At 44.8% G+C, this 20,403-nt stretch overlaps 1 protein-coding gene across 2 annotated transcripts; it reads right to left on the reverse strand.

Moving 5' to 3' along the window:
- Positions 1–139: 139 nt before the first annotated feature.
- On the reverse strand, positions 140–9,792 carry RASD2 (RASD family member 2). 2 transcript variants are annotated; one of them, XM_032774896.1, is made up of 4 exons: positions 9,776–9,792; positions 8,710–9,162; positions 3,472–3,751; positions 140–1,556 (listed from the first exon to the last, which is right to left on the reverse strand). In XM_032774896.1, exons 3-4 carry the CDS (start codon positions 3,740–3,742, stop codon positions 1,027–1,029), a joined length of 801 nt encoding a protein of 266 aa, XP_032630787.1. In that variant the 5' UTR covers positions 3,743–3,751; positions 8,710–9,162; positions 9,776–9,792; the 3' UTR covers positions 140–1,026. The 2 variants fall into 2 exon arrangements, with proteins under 2 accessions (XP_032630787.1, XP_032630785.1); XM_032774894.2 differs by lacking the exon at positions 9,776–9,792 and having other exon boundaries at positions 8,710–9,389.
- Between the last annotated feature and the right edge of the window lie 10,611 nt (positions 9,793–20,403).

The raw sequence follows: 20,403 nt of genomic DNA on the forward strand, positions 1-20,403 counted from the left end.
TCCTGTCATCCCTGAATTTCAGAGGAAGGTCCAAAGCTCTTTCTATAATGGTCCAAGTCAAAATTCAAATCAGGTTAATCTCTTGTCAAACACAGGAGGAAGGAACCATTGCTCTGATAGAGAGGTGGAGCAGAGTATTCTGAGTACCTGTAACAGATTTGTGCTTGTTTTGAGACACAATCACCCATGAGGAGAGCTAGCAGTCAGATGTGTTGGTTTTACAGTACAACAATTTCACTTTCAATTACTGTACATATTATGTAACCTTAAAACTGAAAATACTTGGCAATTCTAGAACAGAGACACAGTTTTCATTTCAAATACACAATTGCCATCTGGTTTCACTTGAAAAAAAAACAAAACAAAAACAAGATTAAAGCTATACTACAAAAGTGACATTTACGTCAATGGCGGTTAGAAATTGCCACCAGTACAGCAAAATTTCATCACTCCCAGACTTTCTAAGATACAGCAAACCAGAGGTCATCTAACTGGCCAGTCAGAATTGCATACCCATGTATAGAGTCCATCCTGAGTCTGGAGAGCTTGGGTTAATACCATTATCCGTTAAATGAAGATGGCTAAACTGGAGCATTTTTAAAGTGTGCTTGAAAAAAGACACACATTTGTTTTTCTCAGCAGAGTATGAACGATGGGTTACTCTTATTTACATATACTCAATGCCTTCTCTGTGTTACTGACCTATTCCCTGGGTAGGCATGAGGCAAATCCTTCTTTACAAGTCCAAGTTCTTCAGACAGGAGAAGAACGAAAAAGGAACTTAATTAAGAAATGAAGAAGCTAGTCACCTTTCAGACCTCTGATTTCCTCAACTGTTTACAAGGGTAGCTTGGAACTTTACTACAGTATTTACATTAGCGATGCTGTGGAGGTCTGAGGAAGAGCCATGCTTATGGTCATGGTGGGCATCCTCCATGAGGTGGGTGCTATGAACCCGTTCTCAAACCGTTTTGTTTAAGGCACTGCACCAACACAATGACTTCATTCAGAATGGCGAATACCCCTTCACTGAATAGTGCATTTCTCCCTCTCCCTTGCCTGGCCTTCCCTGAGAACTTTGGATTTGATGTATTTCAGGTCACTGTTGACACTGGGTCGGCGAGCGAAGGGAGAGACCATGCCATAGGCATCCATCTCTTTGACCCGGCGCATCCTGAAGGATTTTTGGTGGAAGGCATCACCATACTGGACGGAAATTTTCCTGTGAAGGGCAGGGCTCATCTCGTGAGGTAGCTTGGCCATGCTGAAGAGGACATAGAACATCTCATCCACGTTCGTGTTCTTCTTGGCTGAGATTTCAAAGTAAGCACAATTCTCATCACTGGAGACAAGCTTCTCCGCTTCCTCCGAGCGCACCTTGCGGTACATTTCACTATGATCATTTTTATTGCCACAGATCACCATGGGGAGGTCAGCTGTCTCCTTGGTCTTGTTCTTCAGGCAGGATTTGACTTCAAGGATCTGCTTTTGGATCCTCTTGACCTCATCAAAGGATTCTCTGTTATCCAAACTGAACACCAGGATGAAAACATCCCCTGCAATTAAAAAGAAAGCCAGAGGACTTGTTCATTAGAATCCACCTCAGAGCAGTCTACTTCACTTCCACCAAAAAAGTTGGTCCAATAAAAGATATTACCTCACCTACCTTGACTCTCTCTATTTAAAATACAGTGCATTTTGTTCCCCCTATCCACCCATCATTCTTCCTCTTTGCTTGTTTCTCCTTTGATTCTATACACTCTCTAAGGATACTAGTTCCCGGTCACCTTCTGATTCACCTTCCTCTCTGTTCCCACAGCTGTCTTATGTCCTATGGTCAAAGGATTTCCTCAGTTATATCCTGTTGTCTTATCCTAGACTGCATTTGCCTTATTGATGTTGCCCATTTGCATCATGTTTTTCCAATAATCTTCAGATATAATTCTTCTGGGTCACTCACTCCTCCCCCCCACCCTGCTCTAGATCATTTCCCCTGAAAAACACTACCTGTGTAGCAACTCCTAAGAGCAGAAAACAGTAGCCACGATGCTATGACCCTTTCAATATACAAGACCAGGAGCAGTACTTAATCTCAAGACCCACAAGCCAGGTTTCAGAGTATCTGAGAAATAAGTTTGAGCTTCCAAGAATCTAGTGTTCTGCTACCATTTCACTCGCTCAAGAGAAACAGAGTACAAAAGATAGCGCAAATGACATACGTCCTCTGGTATTACTTACAATACTGGGACTCAGAATCTTTCTTGTACAAATATAAGATAAAGCAAACCAATAACCAGTTAAGTGAAGTTTATATGGAACTGAGAAAGATCTTTCATGGACCCAAGCTTATCCCCAACCACATCCTGGAGTTTGGTACCTGCATCATGTAGGTTCCAGATCCTGGTATCTAGCGCTACTTAATATAGATGTAGGGTGTCACTGGATAAATAGTAGGGCAAGTAGACTGAACCCAGGTGACTATGAACTTTGGCTGTATATTCAGCCACGTATACACTCACAGTCTAATTTTCAGAAGTGATGCATGCACAGCAGCACCCACTGAAAACAACAGGATCTCCTAGCTGATCAACACTTTCAATATGAGGCCAGCATTCTTCCAATATGTGGTTTACCTCATTCTGGGTGACTATAGAAGGAAGAAATACACCTCTACTTCGATATAATGCTGTCCTCAGGAGCCAAAAAAATCTTACTGCGTTATAGGTGAAATCGTGTTATATTGAACTTGCTTTGATCCACTGGAACGCGCAGCCCTGCCCTCCTGGAGCACTGCTTTACCATGTTATATCCGAATTCGTGTTACATCAGGGCGTGTTATATGGGGGTAGAAGTGTAATAAGAGTGGAGGGAGTGACTTTAGGGAGATGCATTCCACTGGAATTTTTAATTGTCCAAAAGCAGGGAACCAGTTTAAAAAAATTTTTAAAAAACCTTATCAAGTCATTTTTAACCTCTCAGTGTATACTCTACATTTGTATTACATTGCTTGTGCATGGTGATGACAAAGTTCCTCTTTCTCCTAGCATTCTTTAAACCTGTGAGATTTTGATTTTACCATTCACTTGTCACCGCAGTTAAAAAACACAAGTTGTATGTGTTATATGCAGGGGTTGAGGGAAGGAGAATAAATTAGGCAAAGAAACTCAAATTTCAGAACGTCTCCAAGTTGATTCCTGGATGAGTGATGTATCCCCTGATGACATCTGGAGTATTCCAGTCAGGGAATGTCACTGGGGAAAAGATGCATCTTTATAACAAGCTCCATCCCATTACCCATCATTCCCTCTATCTAGCTCCCATTTTTATCTCATTCACCATATAAACTAGTGCTCTGTTAGGAAAGAGTTGTGTCCAGGTTATTATTCTCAAGCAGAAATCCACAGCTGGGATTTTTGACCCACCATCCCTCAGTAGGACACCCCTTTCTTTCTCACAACCCACCCCTCTCACCTGTCAGTATAGAAAGCCTCCTCATTGCAGGGAAAGGGTGATTCCCAGATGTGTCCAGGATGTCCAGCTGGTACATGTCTCCCCGGATGTTGTAGACCTTGCGGTGAAAATCCTCAATGGTGGGAGTGTATTGGTCCTCAAAGCGGCCAGTGAGAAAGCGTGAGACAATGGAGCTCTTGCCCACCCTGGAGGCTCCTAGCACCACCATGCGGTAAGAGTTCTTGGCTGGCACGGTCAGGGTGCAGTTCCCACTGGACACAGTCTTCATCATTGCTTGGTGCTGAAAGGGTGAAAATAAAAGCAGGCGGGGGTGGAGAGAAAGGAAAGAAGCATGAGGCTGGAGTGGAGCGACCTCTGCGTTTTTTTACAACAAACTCAAAGAGCACTATGGATTGCTCTGTGACGTAAGCTAGAGTGTTTGGTTCTGGTTAGCAGGTCTGCTTAGCAGATATAGGAAATCTTGATAAGGAAATTACATGGGGAACCTGCCTCATTTTTTAGCCTGGTTTAAGGAGAACTTTCTTTTTTAAGTCGCATCAAAATGAAGAAATTTATATTTGCATATAAAGTTTTGAACGACAATTTGCAATTTTGTTTAAACATCGAGGGCTAATTTATCAGATTGGCTTTCGCCATGACTCCAGTTTCGTGCCCACAGTTTAAGTCACTTAGATATTTGGGGCCTGATTTTCAAAAGAGCTCAGTTCTCATTTAGACACCTAAAAGAAGCAGCCAGGTTTCCGGAAGCACTGAGCAGCTCCCATTAAGACCTAGCCATTCCCTTTAGGTGTTTAAATGGAAGCTGCTCGCAGTACCTGCTTTCTAGGATGAATCAGAGTCCAAGTGACCTAAAGTGCTGGTACAGGTAATTGCAGGCACAGAATTGCATCATCAGACACTAGCTTCAAAGACTTGGGCCCTGAATGTTCTTTTTCAAATTTTGACACCAGATTTTTATCCAACCAATCTCTTATGCCAGAGCTCCTCACCCCCAAACTGTTAGCATTTCAAATACTGCTACTTTGCAGCAAGATGGCTGGTAGTGGATGGAGCTGCAGAAATGCTAGTTTTGTTTTTCATGAATGTGTCACTCTTTACATACACGTTAGTCCTCAGTTCTGGGAGTCCTTGGCTGTATTGAGAGAACTAGAGAGAAATGAGGGACTGTGGGGCAGAGGGCAGCTTTCTGATATAACCAAAGAGCAAGATGAATACTAAAGTGAGTCTACAGACCCCGGAGATTACATTTTGACACAGCACAAAGATATAGGAAATCTTGATAGAAAAACATGAATTCCACAGACATTTTTCATCTTTCAGATCAAATATGTTGTGCACAGAAAAGAAAAAATACAAGCACACTGTGGAAAACTAGGTGTCATGTCATAGCATAGCAGACAGATTTGGACAGTTTATTTTGGTTACTAGGAGCTTATGAAAGAAATATCAAGTACCCACTGTGCTGTTTATTAAATGTAGGCGTTGCTTACTGAATGATAGGTTTTGAGTATTTATATATACACACTCAGAGATTATTTCTGGGTACAGATCTGGATTCCTATCCTTTCCCCAAGTGAATTTCATCTCCCAAGCCTTTATGTGTCTGGTATTTATGCCAAGAAAATCACTTAAAATGTTTTACATGTGTTAAGTACCAAGCAGAAGTAATGAAATATTCTTTGTAAATAAAGAAGCCTGTAAGAAGTCCAAGCCCAGCATCCCTATTGGCTTTGTGCTGTGGCTTAAGGCAATAGCAGAACATTACTATTCATTATTATTGTTATTTACTGAGCATTGACAGCATTCTCAGCTCTCTAAGAAGCATAAAAGAAAATGCAGTGCTTGCCCCAACGGCAAATTAGAATCTAAATTACACTCAAAAGGAATTACAACCTAAATTACAGTCAGGCAATAAAATCAGGACATAATATTGTGCACATGTAGCATGGGTCCAATTGTGTTGATGTGAGCGCTGCGCCAGGCTAGGCTGGCAAAATCCAGCCCTATGTTTGTACCGGACTCTGTGTCTAATTTGGAACAGGTTGTACCTTCTCAGTGCAAAGTCACCAATTTCCGTCAGAAACACTGACATCCAGTGGTGTTCACTGCCCTTTGTACTCTCCTTTGTACACTAGGATGTGCAGGTTCTAGGGTCTATGCGCCAAATGGATTGTGATTGAGCTGTTTTGGGATTAGGCAGAAGTTTGGTTTTTTCCCATTGTGCTCTCTGAGCTTTGTTTAGTAAGGTGGGGTATTTTAAAAAGCAGAATCAGTTTTGCCAGACAATCCTTATAAAAAAGATTGACATTATACTGCCATAATGGTCCAATGCTATACAGAGGGCCAAATCCTCAGCCGGTGTACACTGGTGTAGCTGCACTGACTTCAGTGGAGCGATGCTGATTTACACCATCTGAGGATCTGGCCCGGTATCTTGTAGCTGCTCTGCTGCAGCAGCTGGGGTGAATACTCTTAGAATACGGTAGCGTTCTTCAAATACAGGAATCTACCGGTGCTATCTGACATGTTAGGTACAGTGCCCAGAATGACAGGCCCCTGATCCTCTCTGCAGCCTCGGGGTGCTACCATAATATAAACGAATAAATAAATAAATATTGACCAAGAGGCAACTGTGCGAACTAGCAGCAAATCAGTTATACTGTCCATCAAGAAAGCAAGCAGGAGAGCGTCTCATCTCAATGGGTGGGAGGAAAATTCTGCATCTATCATACAGACATGCCAAGCTGCACGTGTGCATCATCTCTTTCTATATTTGACTGTGTGGAAGAAATATTGCTTTTGACTAATAGCTTTAAAGTGGTCAAAGTAGGTGACTATCCAAATTTAATGGATCATAATATAAAGTGGCCCTGAGAGGTGGCCCACCACAGAGGTTCTGGGGGGATGGGGATGAAACAGACGCTCCTCAGCTGAGCACTGGAGGAAATGTGAGAACATAGGGCCAGATTTTCAGCAGAGCTCTTTGTTGGGGTCTGAGCACTGAAATATCTGGCCCCCATTGTGCATGACGTACAGCTGAAAAGCTGGCCCCGAGCCCATAATGACCCTATATAAACCCTGAAAACTGATCTTGGTCTTTAAGAACATGCTGAGAACAAGCAGCAAACAACTGAACCAGGGAAGAAGAGTATTATTTTAGTTTTGGGTCTGGTTGGGAGCATTCACATGTTGTCAGTTTCATTTTACACGTGCAGGCTTTTCACGCTGCTCTGGATGTACCACATCTCTTTATCGATAACACGCCACCTACAACTCTGTCCCTTCTCTCCCGAAATGGGACAGCAGACATTCTTCCACTGAAAAGATAAAAAAAAAAATCCACATTCTGTCCATCCTGCCTCGCACAGGACTTTTAGGAATTTTTTCTCTCATCTTCATCCTAACGATCAGGGCTGAGAATCTGCAGGACAGTCTCTTTTGGGAAGTGGTAGGAGCCTTATGGCTTGGGCCAATTAACAGGCTTGACGAAGCATGGGAGAGTGCACAGTTGTGAGCAATCCTAACACATATGGGCCATCTCTAATTTCTGTACACACAAGCTGGGGCAGCTCCGACTTTTCTCCTTCCTCCAAAGACGCATGGGCCATGAAAAATACAATAGCTCAATACCCCCTTTGCATCTCCACAGCACCTTCAATCCAGAGATTTCAAAGCACTTTTTGTGCATTTCTCCCTCAGTGTACTCCTGAGAGAAAGGTATCATCATCCCCATCTCACTGAAGGGGAGAGAACAAGGCACAGAGAGGCTCAGCGACTTGACCAAAGTCAGTAGCAGAGTGGGGAACAGAACCCAAATCTCCTGACTCTCAGAATGCCCCAAATTCCAGTCACTAGGCTACACTGCCTGCCATCCTAAGCAGGGCAAAACCTTATTGTGTGTGCTCACACACACCCCCATGTGGTCAGTTTCTGAGGCTTTGACTGAGGGGTGTTTGCGCACAGGAGAGGTGAGGGGAAACGACAGCTGGAAGCAGATCTCCCCCAGCACATCCAGCATTGATTTAACATGTCACCTTATGGTGCCCTTGAGAAGCTGGTTCTGTTTGTCAGATTATCCCTTTAAGGGAGCTCCAGTGCTTTGCAGCCTGCCTTTGGTCTAGCGCACCGTAAATAGAGTCTTTCACCACTTCTAATTCCTGTAGCTACTATGCATTTAATTCCCTCTGCTGCGCACCTGACTTGCAGGGTGCGGCATAACCTGGAACCTTCGTTTGTCTTTCACGGTCTTCACATCACCACAGCTTCTCTCGGACTCAAACCTTTCTCCTCTCTTGCTCGGACAAAGAGACCAAGTTCAAGCCCCCTGCGGGCCGCAGGGAGCCGTACATGGGAAAGATTAGAGGCAGTAAAGAGGAAACAGAAAGAGACCACACAGTTATTTACTAAATAAAGTAAAAATCAATCAGAAGAGGACAAACAAACACCACCAGCTGGTTTGAATCTATGACTCTCCCTTTAAGTTTATTAAAGGTTTAAAAATAGATTTGTTCCCTGCTGTATCTTTAGCTTCAGGCACTGACTTCAGGGTAACAACTATTTTGCACTTTTAGAGCACCTTCTGGCCAATGATTTTAAAATGTTTCACAAAAGGTAGGTATATTTAAAACGATCCCTATTTCTGTGAAACCAGGGCACAGATAAAGCGACTTCTCATGAGCCTGTGACAAGGTAAGTCTTAAAACCAAAGTCTCCTGACTCCAGACCCTTGCTCTAATCATTGGACACTGCTGGTTTTGCAAATTTAAGACGACATTACCGTGCACCTGCCTTTGCAAATCCCTGCATGCACTGAAAAGATCATGCTTAAATTCCAGTGAGGTGGTGAAAAGTCTGATCCTATGCACCAGTTACAGGAAAACCTAATGAAAATAGAAAACCTGCTGCCTGGAGCTTTAACATACTAGCTTTCAATACCCAAATTCTGCATATGACTGCATGCATTATGCTCCCTACCACTGCACATATATAAAACATTCTGAGGTGCCACTGTTACAGTATTCACCAGTTACAGTATTTATCTCTATATAGTAGTCCTAAGAGATGTATCGCATTTTGCTAAAAGAGACACAGGCAGAAGCAAACCAAACTGTGCATTATAGACCTGTCATTGATTAGAAAATCCTGGACTACTTTCATTTTCATGCACATTGATATTATTTCTGTACGGTGTTGGTCTCCCGTATTGCTTTAATTCCAGGTTCAGTGCCTCTCCCTTACCTTTCTTTGTCTGGAGGAGAAGTCCTGAATCTTAATAGTGTCGTGGATGAAGCTGTCTTGATGGTTTTAATCAGAGGCTGCTGCTGCTGCTTTTTTCTGGATCCCGAGTCACTGGGCTGGGCTCTTCTCCACCACTTTGGACCCTAGCTGGACTGGGAAAGACCAGAGCACTCCAGGGGCTGGTTCCCCATGGGTGATCTTTATTGGGTCAGAAGATTAACATGGTCCAAAGTAGGCTCTCTGTACCAGAAGGACTCCTGTTCTTTTTCCCCTCTGAAGAGGTCTGCTCTTCTCCTGGTACTCTCAGTTCACTAGGTTTCCCACTCTCACACTTGCTTTTCTTGCAACTTGTAATTCGTAGACTCATTTGGGTGGAAGTAGCCTCTGGTGCGACACCTAGCTGCCAAGGCTAGTGTGTGCATTCAGCTGACCCATAGTGCTTTTATGTAGACCCTGTGAAATAAAGAGGGGGAAGCAAATTAGGGGTTGGGGGGCCTGGGAGTTTCTTATGATAGCAGGTTTGAAAGTACACCATCACTCTTGCACCGCAAAAAATCCTGACAGATAAAAGATTCCCCCCCCATCTAAGATTTGTTTAAAAACGCTTTGCTTTTTCTTTAAATTTTAGAATTTGTCTATTGATTCTTCCTCCCTGCCTCTTGTCTCTCTCCCCCAGCAGCTGGTAAGTTGCAGGTTTTCCTTCTGCAGAACTCACAGATAATTGGCTCACTCCTCCCTTGAAGTCAGAGACAGTGGAAGAAGAGTTGCCAAGGCGGTGGGATCTCATGTTTATTGAAGGTCTTTTTTTTTTTAAACACAAACTTCTTTCACTTTCCAGATTGCAAATTCTTTTCCTTTCCACAAGAGACATGTGTGTATGTTCGTAATCATGTGTGAGAAAGACTTGTTACTCCTAGCATATTTTTTGCTCTGAAAACTCATGATCTCCCACCTCTTGTTTCCTAATTTCTATGATTCTTTTGAAATATAGCATCCCCTGCCCCAAGACACTTTGCAGTTGTGGGAATGCTCCTTGGTTTTGATCCAGAACTAAAAATCAGGTTACAAATGTTAAGTGGCTTGCAACTTCATTTTGATCGGGATCAATCCAGAGACAGTGCTAATTTCCCACCTCAAAGCTGTGGTCCAGCTTGCTTTCTCGTGGTTGGATTCCTGACCTCTTCTTGCTGCAAAAAGACCACTTTCTCCATAGACTGTGTATCTGCACTACTGTTGCTGCCAATGCTGGTTTGTAACCACCTCCCTCCTTAGCCACACCCCTTAGCTCTATGACTGACTGATTAATCACTTCCTAGGAAGAGGATTGGTGGTCATACCCACTCACCCACTGCTGAATGTGCATGTAATATTCCTGAGGGCATTCTGTGCCAGAAAAATGTAAAATTGTGCACCAAAAAATTAAAAATTCTGTGCACAGTATTTTAAAATTCTGCAAATGTTATCACTGGAGAGCACAGGCCACTGGCTGCACAGAGGTGGGAGATCACTGCGCAGTTTCCTCCCAGGACATGGACTCAGCAGTGAGGCTGCACCCAACCCTGACACAGCACAAGGACCTGGCCTGCCCCAGAAATACCCTGGGGCCCTGCCCTTCTGTGTGGGCAGGCAGGCTCAACAAGGGAGAATCCAAGTGTGGAGTGGCTTAATGGGGGAGGGGGGGATCCAGGTGTGGGTTGAGAGGGTTCTGTGGGGCAATCTGGGTGCAGGCGATTCAGTGAGGGATCTGGGTGCAGAGGGGATCTGGATGCACAGGGGCTTGTTGGGGAGTGCTGGGTGCAATGGTAATGACACTCTGTAGCGGGGTCCAGGTGAAGGTGGTGGGGGCTCAGCAGTTGGGGGGAATCTGAGTGTGGGGGGCTCAGTGGGGGATCCAGATGGAGAAATCTGGGGGTGGGTCTGACCTGGCCCCGGATGCCGTGCGGGGAAGAGGAAGTTTTGTCCTCCCCAGCCCAGCTGGGACTAGGAACCACTAGCCGGGTCTTCCCCAGTCCTGCCTCCTGCCCCACAGTGATTTGCCTCTCTGCCAGCTGCCCTAGGCACCTGAAACATACTGCTGGGGAGGGCCACATGACCGTTCTTGTGGCCTCCCTTTGCTTCCCCATCAGAAAGTCATTTTTCTGCGGGGAAGCAAAGAAATCTGCAGGGAACATAAATTCTGTGTATGTGCAGTGGCACAGAATTCCCCCCGGAGTAATATAGCTGCTCCGTGTCAGGTCCTTGGACTCCATCCTCAGGGCTTAGGTTCTCAACCATCCCTTGTAACTCCTGTATAATAGAATCAGAGACTCATGATGGCATCAGTCCAGTCCCCGGTACTCACGACAGAACTATGTATTTTCTAGACCATTCCTGACAGATGTTTGTCTAACCTGCTCTTAAAAATCTCCAGTGATGGAGTTTCCACAATCTCCCTAGCCAATGATGGTACCATACAATAATGGGGGATAAATCAGTGCATCAGTTCAGCTCCCTGCCTAACCTCCTCGTTTGGGGTGAGAGTAGGGTTGTGAACTTTCTGACTGCAGAAAACTGAATACTCCTTCTCTTCCCCCTGCCCCGGCGCTTCTCCAAGGCCCTGTCCCTGCTCACTCCATCCCTCCTCCCTCCTTTGCTCGCTCTCCCCTACCCTCGCTCACTTTCACCAGGCTGGGGGACGGTTGAGGTGCAGGGGGAGGGGAGGGGAGGGCTCCAGCTGGGGGTGGGGATGAGGGGTATGGGGTGCAGGAAGGGACTTAGGGCTGGGGTAGGAGGGTTGGGTGCAAGGAGGGTGTGAGGGCTATGGCTGGGGGTGTCGGCTCTGGGTCGGGGCTGGGGATGAGGGGTTTGGGGCATAGGAAGGGGCTCCAGGCTGGGGCTGAGTGGTTTAGAATGCAGGAGGAGCCTCAGGACTGTGGGTTGGGGTGCTGGAGGGGATGCAGGCTCTGGGAAGGAGTTTGGGTCCAGGAGGGAATGCAGGGCTGGGACAGGGTGTGGGAGGGGGAGCAGGCTCTGGGCAGCATTTACCTCAGCATGTCTCTGCAGCTCCTAGGTGGAGGTACAGCCAGGTGACTCTGTGCTCTGCCCCTCCCTGCAGGCACCACCCCCACAGCTCCCATTAGTCGCAGTTCCCAGCCAATGGGATCTGTGGAGCTGGTGCTTGGGGCAGGGACAGCATTTGGAACCTCCCTAGCTGCCCCGCCAGAGGGACTTACCGGCCACTTCTGGGAGCCACATGGAGCCAGGACAGGCAGGGAACCTGCCTTAGCCCCACTGTGCCACCTACCGGACTTTTAACAGCCCAGTCAGCAATGTTGACCAGAACCACCAAGGTCCTTTTTTGACCAGACGTTTGAGTTGAAAAACCGATGCCTGGCAACCCTAGCTCAGAGGCCTGCGGTTGGCTGGCTGTCTAATTAGTCTCACCCACTGCACCTGGGAAAAACATGGCAACTTAATTGGCTGAGCCTCATAAAAGGAGGAGTAGGAAATGGGAGAATGAACCTCCTTAGTAGCTCACTGCATCGTATAGAGCTGGGGGCCAAGCCCCACCAAAAATCACATCCCATTCCAGAAAGCATAAAACCCATTAGTTCAGGAAATACAGGAAATGTTAAGATTGGGAATCATCAAGGAGTCCAGTGGTCCCTGGCGTAGTCCGGTAGTTTTGGTACCAAAGCTAGCTGGGACTGCCCAATTTTGGGTAGATTTCTGTCAAAGAAACACGATTTCTGAATTTGATGCATATCTGATGCTCCAAGTCAATGGATTGCCTCGGTCAAGCCTGCTTTATCACAGCATTAGATCTAATTAAGGGCTATTGGCAAATTCCTCTTACTCCCATGGGAAAAAAACACCTTTTCTACCCCACTGGATCTATTCCAATTCATTAGCATGGCCTTTGTATTGAATGGGGCCCCGGCTACCTTTCAAAGGCTGATGGACCAGGAGTTGCAGCCCCATCATCGCTATGCTGCAGCTTGCCTTGATGATGTGATGTTCTGTCGTCAGGACTGGCCCACTGAAACCTAGCAGGTCTCTTTCAAGCCTATGGGAGGCCATCCACAGCAAATCCAAAGAAGTGCCTGGTGAGGAAATGGAAAACAAAATATTTGGGGTATCTAGTAGGGAACAGAAAGGTACAACCCCAGTGGACAAAGTTGAGGCCCTGGCAAACACTCCCATGTCAAGAACTATAAAGCAGGTCTAGGTCTTTCTAGGTCTTGCCGGGTACTGTAGAAGATTGGTACCAAACTTCACCCAATTGGCTGCACCACTTACGACCTTTTAAAAAATGAGCCCCTTGAGAGGTCATGTGGTCTCCCCTGTGTGATCAAGCATTTTGGAAAAATTAAACTGATTCTATGCAACAAGCCAATAATGCACAGCCCCAATTTCGAGAATTCCTTCTATGCCCTGACACCTTGCACCACGTTATGAGTGCAATGTAATCCCAAATCTTCCCTGGACAAGAACACCCTACCCTCTATATAAGTAGAAAAGGTCTATTCTGGGAAACCTGATACTTGGTCCTTGAGAAGGAATGCCTGAGCATACACTGGGCTGCAAAGGCACTCGGGCAGTATCTGTTTGGAAAACCCTTTGTCTTGGTCACTGATGATGCGGCATTAAGGTGGCTCCAAACCATGAAAAACTCAAATGCCCATGTGGCATACTGGTACCTACCCTTACAACCCTTTCAATTTTGAATAGAGCATTGTCCCAAGAGTGACCATCAGAATGCCAACTTTCTATCATGAACTGAAGGCTAGTAGTCTAGGAGCCCTGTAGTGAGTGTCTGACAGCAATTAATTGGAATGGAGACTACTCTTCCTGGATTCTGTGAGAGCCCCCCTCCCCCACCCCAGCAGGATTTCCCCAGGGAGGGAGCTAGCTTAGCATCCTGGATTCAGCCAGAAGAGGGCGCAATAAGGTAGGTAGGCCCAATCCTTTGCACTCCTTTCATACAGCAAGACCAGGACTCCTTCAGCTACTGGGGCTCAGCTGGCATCCTGACACATACCAGGGGTGGGGACTGGATAGCTCAGGGCAATTTTTTTTTAAACTGGGATATGATGCCCTTTACCTATAGGTTACCAATTCAAACTGAATATAGGTCAACAGGAACCAAAAGCTGTCACTCTAGTATAGCCATTCAGTGGGCTAAATAAGATGACCATGGGGGCCCCACCACCCAGTTTCTAGCAGATAAGGATCAACAGCACAAAATCATCACTCCAAGAGAACGGGAAGAGCTTGGTTTGTTTAGTCAAACAAAAAGAAGGCTGAGAGCAGATATGATTGCTTTCTATAAATATATCAGAGGGGTAAACACCAGGGAGGGTGAAGAGCTATTTAAACTAAAGGACAGTTCTGACGTGGGAACAAAAGGATATAAACTGGCCAGGAATAAATTCAGGTTGCAAACTAGAAGACAGTTTCTAACCATCAGAGGGTGAGGTTCTGGAATGGTCTCACAATAGGAGTTGTGGGGGCAAACAACTTCATTCATTTTAAGGAATAGCTGGACAAAATTGAGTGGGGTTGTATGATGGGATTGCTTATGATGGTGGGGGACAAGGCTTGAAAACTCTGAGGGGGACATCCCTTCTGGTTTATGTCTTATCTTCCTAAAGCTTATGCTTCAGGACTTCAGCCAATCACCTACAGGGGGCAGGAAGGGATTCCCCCCCCTCCCCAGTGTATTATGGGGGAGGGTTTGGTCTCATTCCTCTGACACATCAGAGATGGCCAAGGCTGGAGGAAATGGGACACAGTGTGGGGTGGGCCAGTGTAGTGAGGTGACACCAAGAAGTCTTTCTCCAAGGTGCTTAGCTGGATGGTTCTTGTTCACATGCTCAGGATCTAACTGATTGCCATATGTAGGATTAGGAAGGAATTTTTCTCCAGGTCAGATTGGCAGTAACTTTGGGGTTTTTTTTTTGGCCTTTCTCTGCAGCATGAGGTGTGGACCACTTGTCAGGATTATCTGGGTATCTCTCAAGCAATTTTCTGCCACTACTGGGGGCCTCAAGCACTGGTGTAGCTCAGACGCTCCTATCTTTGCCTGTGGCACATAAGAGTCTAGTCTCGTGTGGGTTGTAATGCTTTGGTTTCATTTCCATTGTTGGTTCTAGAGTGCGGGTGCTGTCTGGTGTTGGTGGTCTGTTATATACAGGAGGTCATGCTAGACTATCTGCTGGTCCTTTCTGGCCTTAAACCCTATGATTCTATAACTGTCCCTGGCAGTATTATCAGAGAGACCTAGGACTGGATGGGCTACGGAAGCTGAACTTACCTTCCACTGATAGAGTGCATGTACCCAGAGAATATCTTTAAGAGTTTCTCTGAGCTGATGCAGCTCCACCAATGTTATCAAAAGCCAGTGATGGAAGAGGTGCTGTGTTTCAACTTCACCAGAGGCTTTTCTAATAAAGGAGGAGGGGCATGGAGAAGTGAAAAGCCAGAGAACAGTGCAGTTCAAACTGACTGCTTCCAAATCTAAACGACAGACAGAAAGCAAAGTGACTTGCTCTGTAATATTCTGCATTTGAACCAAAGCACAAAATGGCAGCTGCAGGGAGGCTCCTCCATTTTTAAAGATGCAGTGCTCCCAAAACAGGATGGTAGCATCACCTCTCACACTGATTGCTACAGGATCACAATGGGACCGCTCCCCATGCAACATACAGCATTGCACAATAGGCTAGGTGCAATAATAGTTATTGTTTTACTGCTGCTGAAGCATCAGCCATTCCTGAATACTGGATGCTGATTTAAGGGACTAGTGGTCCAATGAAGTAAGACCTGTCTGTTCTCTCTTAACCAGGGATATGAGGGAAATGACAATCACATGCCTCTCATCTCTGAACACAATTAGTTCAAGACAAAGGATGTTCCAAGGTTTTTGACTCTTTTTCAATGCAAACACATGAGAAATTAAAATAAATGAGAGAAGAGAAAAGCTGATTTAAATATTTAATCACCTTCATTATTCAATGTACCAGACTCATTCTCCCACCCCCACATCTTTGCTCTTCCCGCTACCCCTCTCGTATTCACTTCATTCGCTTACGGCCCGTCCCTCAATAACTGAAAAGTTATTACATGGGAGACAACAAGCTGCATCACTTTTCCCCAACCCCATGTAAAGTTGCCAGTTTTGGTTGGAAGTATTCCTGAAGCTGTTTCATCATATGACTTAATCCTGGAGACTCCAGGACAATCCTGGAGGGTTGGCAACTCTCCATGTCACACTTACTATAAGCAGCTCAAAGTTGGGTAGCCCTACAGATGAAAGCCCCCAGCTCATTCAACTTAGTGAAGGATACTCAAGGAAGTATGAATATGGGGAAATAAGTGGCTATCAACAGCGTTAACCTAGATCAGGCGGAAGGATAAGATGCAAGCCTGGGAGACAGCCAGGGTTCTATTCCTAGACTTGCCACGGACTATGTGTGTCACTTAGCTAAGTCATTTTATTTCTCAGTGCCTTACTAGCCTTGGGTGTACAACAGAATAATAGTCACCTGTCTCACAGGGAGACTGGATAAAGCTGGTTGAAAAATGGAGGAACAATTTTGTGAAAAATTCTGAAGTCGTTTCTGATTCACGAGGTTTGAAATTGAACAATTTTTCATGTAACAAAAATGAATTTTCATTTCCCCTTGGTTCTCTCATTTGGTCACTGAGTGCATAAAATGAAGGATGCCCAGATTTTACCTCCTCCCCAAAGGGCACAGACAGCCTTTTTTTCCTTTTGCCACTCAAGCTTTTCAAAATGTTTTGCCCATCTTTGAAAAATTACCAAGTAGCAGATTTAGAGTTTCCTTTGCGTATTCAGAAAGGTTACAGAGTGGAAAATGGGAAGAAAACAGAAAAATGATGACCCCTCCCAACATCAACATCAGAGGAGAGGGAATTGGGAGAAAGAAAAACAAATTCAAAATATTTGGTTTTGGTTAAAAAAATGGAAAAACTAAAACTTCTTGCAAAAGTTTTCAGTTTTGAAACAAGCTATTTTTCATCAAAGAAGTTGTGAATGAAAGTTTTCAGACATCTCTAGTTGCAAGTCTACATTCCTTTGTTTGTAAAGCTCTTTGAGGTTCTTGGATAGAAGGTGTCAGGGAAATACAAAGTATATTCTTCCCCTATCCTAAGAAGGCCATACAGCTAAAGGTAAAGAAGTGAGTGTCTAGACTTCCATTGGTGGACCAAGTTCATTGGTTTATAATCTCCCCTGCCCTGATGAAAGAAAACAGAATGGTCTAAACAACGAGGAGTCCTTGTGGCACCTTAGAGACTAACACATTTATTTGGGCATTAGCTTTCATGGGCTAAAACCCACTTCATCAGATGCATGAAGTGAAAAATACAGGAACAGGTATAAATACATGAAAGAATGGGGGTTGCTTTACCAAGTGTGAGGTCAGTCTAACGAGATAAATCAATTAGCAGGATACCAAGGGAGGAAAAATAACTTTTGAAGTGGTAAGAGAGTGGCCCATTACAAACAGTTGACAAGAAGGTGTGACTAAAGTAGGGCGAAATTAGTATTGAGGAAATTAAGTTTAGACTTTGTAATGACCCAACCACTCCCAGACTTTATTCAGGCCTAATCTGATGGTATCTAGTTTGCAAATTAATTCCAGTTCTGCAGCTTCACGTTGGAGTCTGTTTTTGAAGTTTTTTTTGTTGAAGAATTGCCACTTTTAGGTCTGTTATTGAATGACCAGAGAGACTGAAGTGTTCTCCTACTGATTTTTGAATGTTATGATTCCTGATGTCAGATTTGTGTCCATTAATTCTTTTGCGTAGAGACTGTCCGGTTTGGCCAATATACATAGCAGAGGGGCATTGCTGGCACATGATGGCATATATCACATTGGTAGATGTGCAGGTGAACGAGCCTCGGATCGTGTGGCTGATATGGTTAGGTCCTATGATGGTGTCCCTTGAATAGATATGTGGACAGAGTTGGCAATGGGGTTTGTGGCAGGGTTTGGTTCCTGGGTTGGTGTTTTTGTTGTGTAGTTGCTGGTGAGTATTTGCTTCAGGCTGGGGGGCTGGCTGTAGGCAAGGACTGGCCTGACTCCCAAGCAGGAGTGGCTCTAGGAATTTTACCGCCCCAAGCACGGCAGGCAGGCTGCCTCCGGCGGTTTGCCTGTGGAGGGTCCGCTTCGAAGCCGCATACCAGCGGACCATCCGCAGGCACTCCTGTGGGAGGTCCACTGAAGCCGCAGACCAGTGGACCCTCTGCAGGCAAGCCACAGTTTCCACAGTACTGGGTTATCTGGCTATTACTCCTTGGCACTCCATTATGTGAGCCTACTTTCCCCCTCTATCCCAATCATCTCCTGTCAGGGTTGGAACCTTCCAGAAAACATTTAGTTACAACAGGAGCACGAGGAACTGATGGAAGAGTTGGGTGAAGAGGTGAATACAGGGGATCACTTGAAAGCATCAGAACAAAAGTATAATAAAGCCTGATAAGATGGGAGGAAGATGAGAAAACAGAGACAAAACAAACTGCATAGAGACAAGCTGAAAAACATGAAAAATGCATGAAGCATTGAGTAAAACACCACAGCCTTCTGCAGCACATGTGATGTGGTCTCTGGCAGGTAGTTCTATTTTGGTCCCCATTAAGAAACGTCTGTTGTAGCCCAGGCTGCTCTGGCTGCTACTACATAAACTGGAATAATGTAAATACTCATATTCTGAGGCTCCATCTGCCTTGCAAACTGGATGGATCACTGCTGGGTGGGGAAGCAGCTTATAAATAATATGCTTTTCTGGGATCTAGGTTTTTAAAATCTACTAAAAAAAACCCTTTCCATGTTCACCACCTCCTGTGCCTTCACGAGATGGTGGGAGCAGTATTTCCAGAAAATACTTTGCAGATGGTTTCTTCTAGCAGGAACGCTGCCAAATCTGTGTCCTTTGTGACTGAGAGACAAACTTTTCTCAACCCTGCTTCTCTGCTTCCTGGAGCTGATACCTAACTGGTGCGTGGTGCAACTGAGGGCTAATCCCTTTGACACTTCCCTTGGTCTTTCTCCCTGAAGTCACTGTCTGAGGACCAGATTTCCCTGTTATTAAGGATAATTAATCCCTTTGTTATCCCCCTTGGCCTCCTCCCTGAAGCTGGCTTCATAACCATGTTGCTCCAATGTTATACTATTGCAGATCTATGGATTTCACCTGGGTGCTTGGTTTCAATAGAGTCACACCAGGGTAAAAATAGACGGCAGTGAATCAGGCTCAATGTCTCAGTGATTTAGGTGAATGTCCTCAATTACCCTACCCTTCCTGTCCCGTAGAACTGCTGGACTATCTCACAGCTGTGCCATTTCTGTGTAGTCACAATAACTGTTCTTTCCCTACCATTTTTTCCTTATTTTAATAATACAAGGAGGCCTTTGAGATAAATAAATGCCTCATTACTTTGTCACAATATTAAATACCTCTGAGTTTTTAATTGAAGTCTATGACTACCTATAATTCCTGGAAAAAGAATAGCTCAGAAGTACCCCTTGTCCATGTTTTGTTCTTGTTCTCCTCACCCTTTTTCTCTTTTTGTTCTAAGCACAGCAATAATGTACTCAAGATGCAAAACGACAGCCATACCAATAAATAATAGTAATGCTTGGACTTCTATCAGCTTTTACTAATCCCACAAAATACGTTATGAACAGCCACGAGTTTAGCCTCAGACCCTCCTATGAGACAACTACACAAATATTTGTCTCTTTTGACATATGGGGAAACCGAGGCAGAGAGGCAATCTATTTTGTTCAAGGTTGCACAGTGAATCAGGTGGGAGCAGTGGGAATAGAAATCTTGTTTCCCAACCACTCCAGTGCTGGGTCTGAACCATCAGACCAGGCATAATCAGCACAGAGAGAGGATTCAAGGAAAACTAATTGCAAAGTCTGAATGCTTACCCTGGGAGGTGAGTTACTGCAGTCCACTTAGTATGAAAGTCTGGGAGGGGGGGAATTGATAACTCATATGGAACAAAGCCATTTTGGTCCAGTTGTTATGAATGTAGCATTGTCAGCTACAATGCCAACCACAAGCATTCAAAAATTATGAGTCAACCTCCCACCAAAATCATGAGATAAAAAAATATTTTGGGTTCTTTTTATTGTTTGATTTTTTTAGCCTTTAGGTACATTGGGGGTCACGTTTTCAAGCTTTCCTTTGAAAATAAAAGGGCTACAATCTTACTTTAAAAAAGCTGAGGGGTTAAGTGAAATGTCAAATATCACTAGACGTGCAATAAAATCAGAGCTGGCAGTGCTAAAACAGAGCATTATATTGCTAAGTAGAAGATGTAGGGTACCTGCCAGGGACCGTGTGAATTTTTTTGCCCCAGGATTTGATCTGAAGTTTGAACAAGTCCCATAATTTAACGTGGAGCTCATCTGCAAGCTCTAATTTTCAGGAAACAGGGCTGCTCCAATGTTTGTGAACCTGTCTGCAAGCCTGGTCTGAATTTCAAGCTTTGAGTGAAATCCAGATCTGGATGAACATGGCCCAGTTTCAGGTTTCATAATGAAAGCTACAAACAGCTGTGCCGACATGGGGCCAACTTCACCATCGCCTCGCTCTTTAAATGAATAGATTTCAAGGCCAGAAGGAACAATTCTGATCATGCAATTGGGCCTCCTGCATAACACCCACCATGCAATT

The sequence above is a fragment of the Chelonoidis abingdonii genome, chromosome 1 (genome assembly GCF_003597395.2).
Source record: "Chelonoidis abingdonii isolate Lonesome George chromosome 1, CheloAbing_2.0, whole genome shotgun sequence".
Lineage (NCBI taxonomy): Eukaryota > Metazoa > Chordata > Testudines > Testudinidae > Chelonoidis > Chelonoidis abingdonii.

Bases quoted from the DNA above. Each gene is read 5' to 3' on its own strand.
- RASD2 (XM_032774896.1), bottom strand. From the start codon at position 3,742: ATGATGAAGACTGTGTCCAGTGGGAACTGCACCCTGACCGTGCCAGCC. The intron at 1,557-3,471 runs GTGAGAGGGGTG...TTTTAATTGCAG, and splicing joins GAGGCTTTCTATACTGACAG to GGGATGTTTTCATCCTGGTG.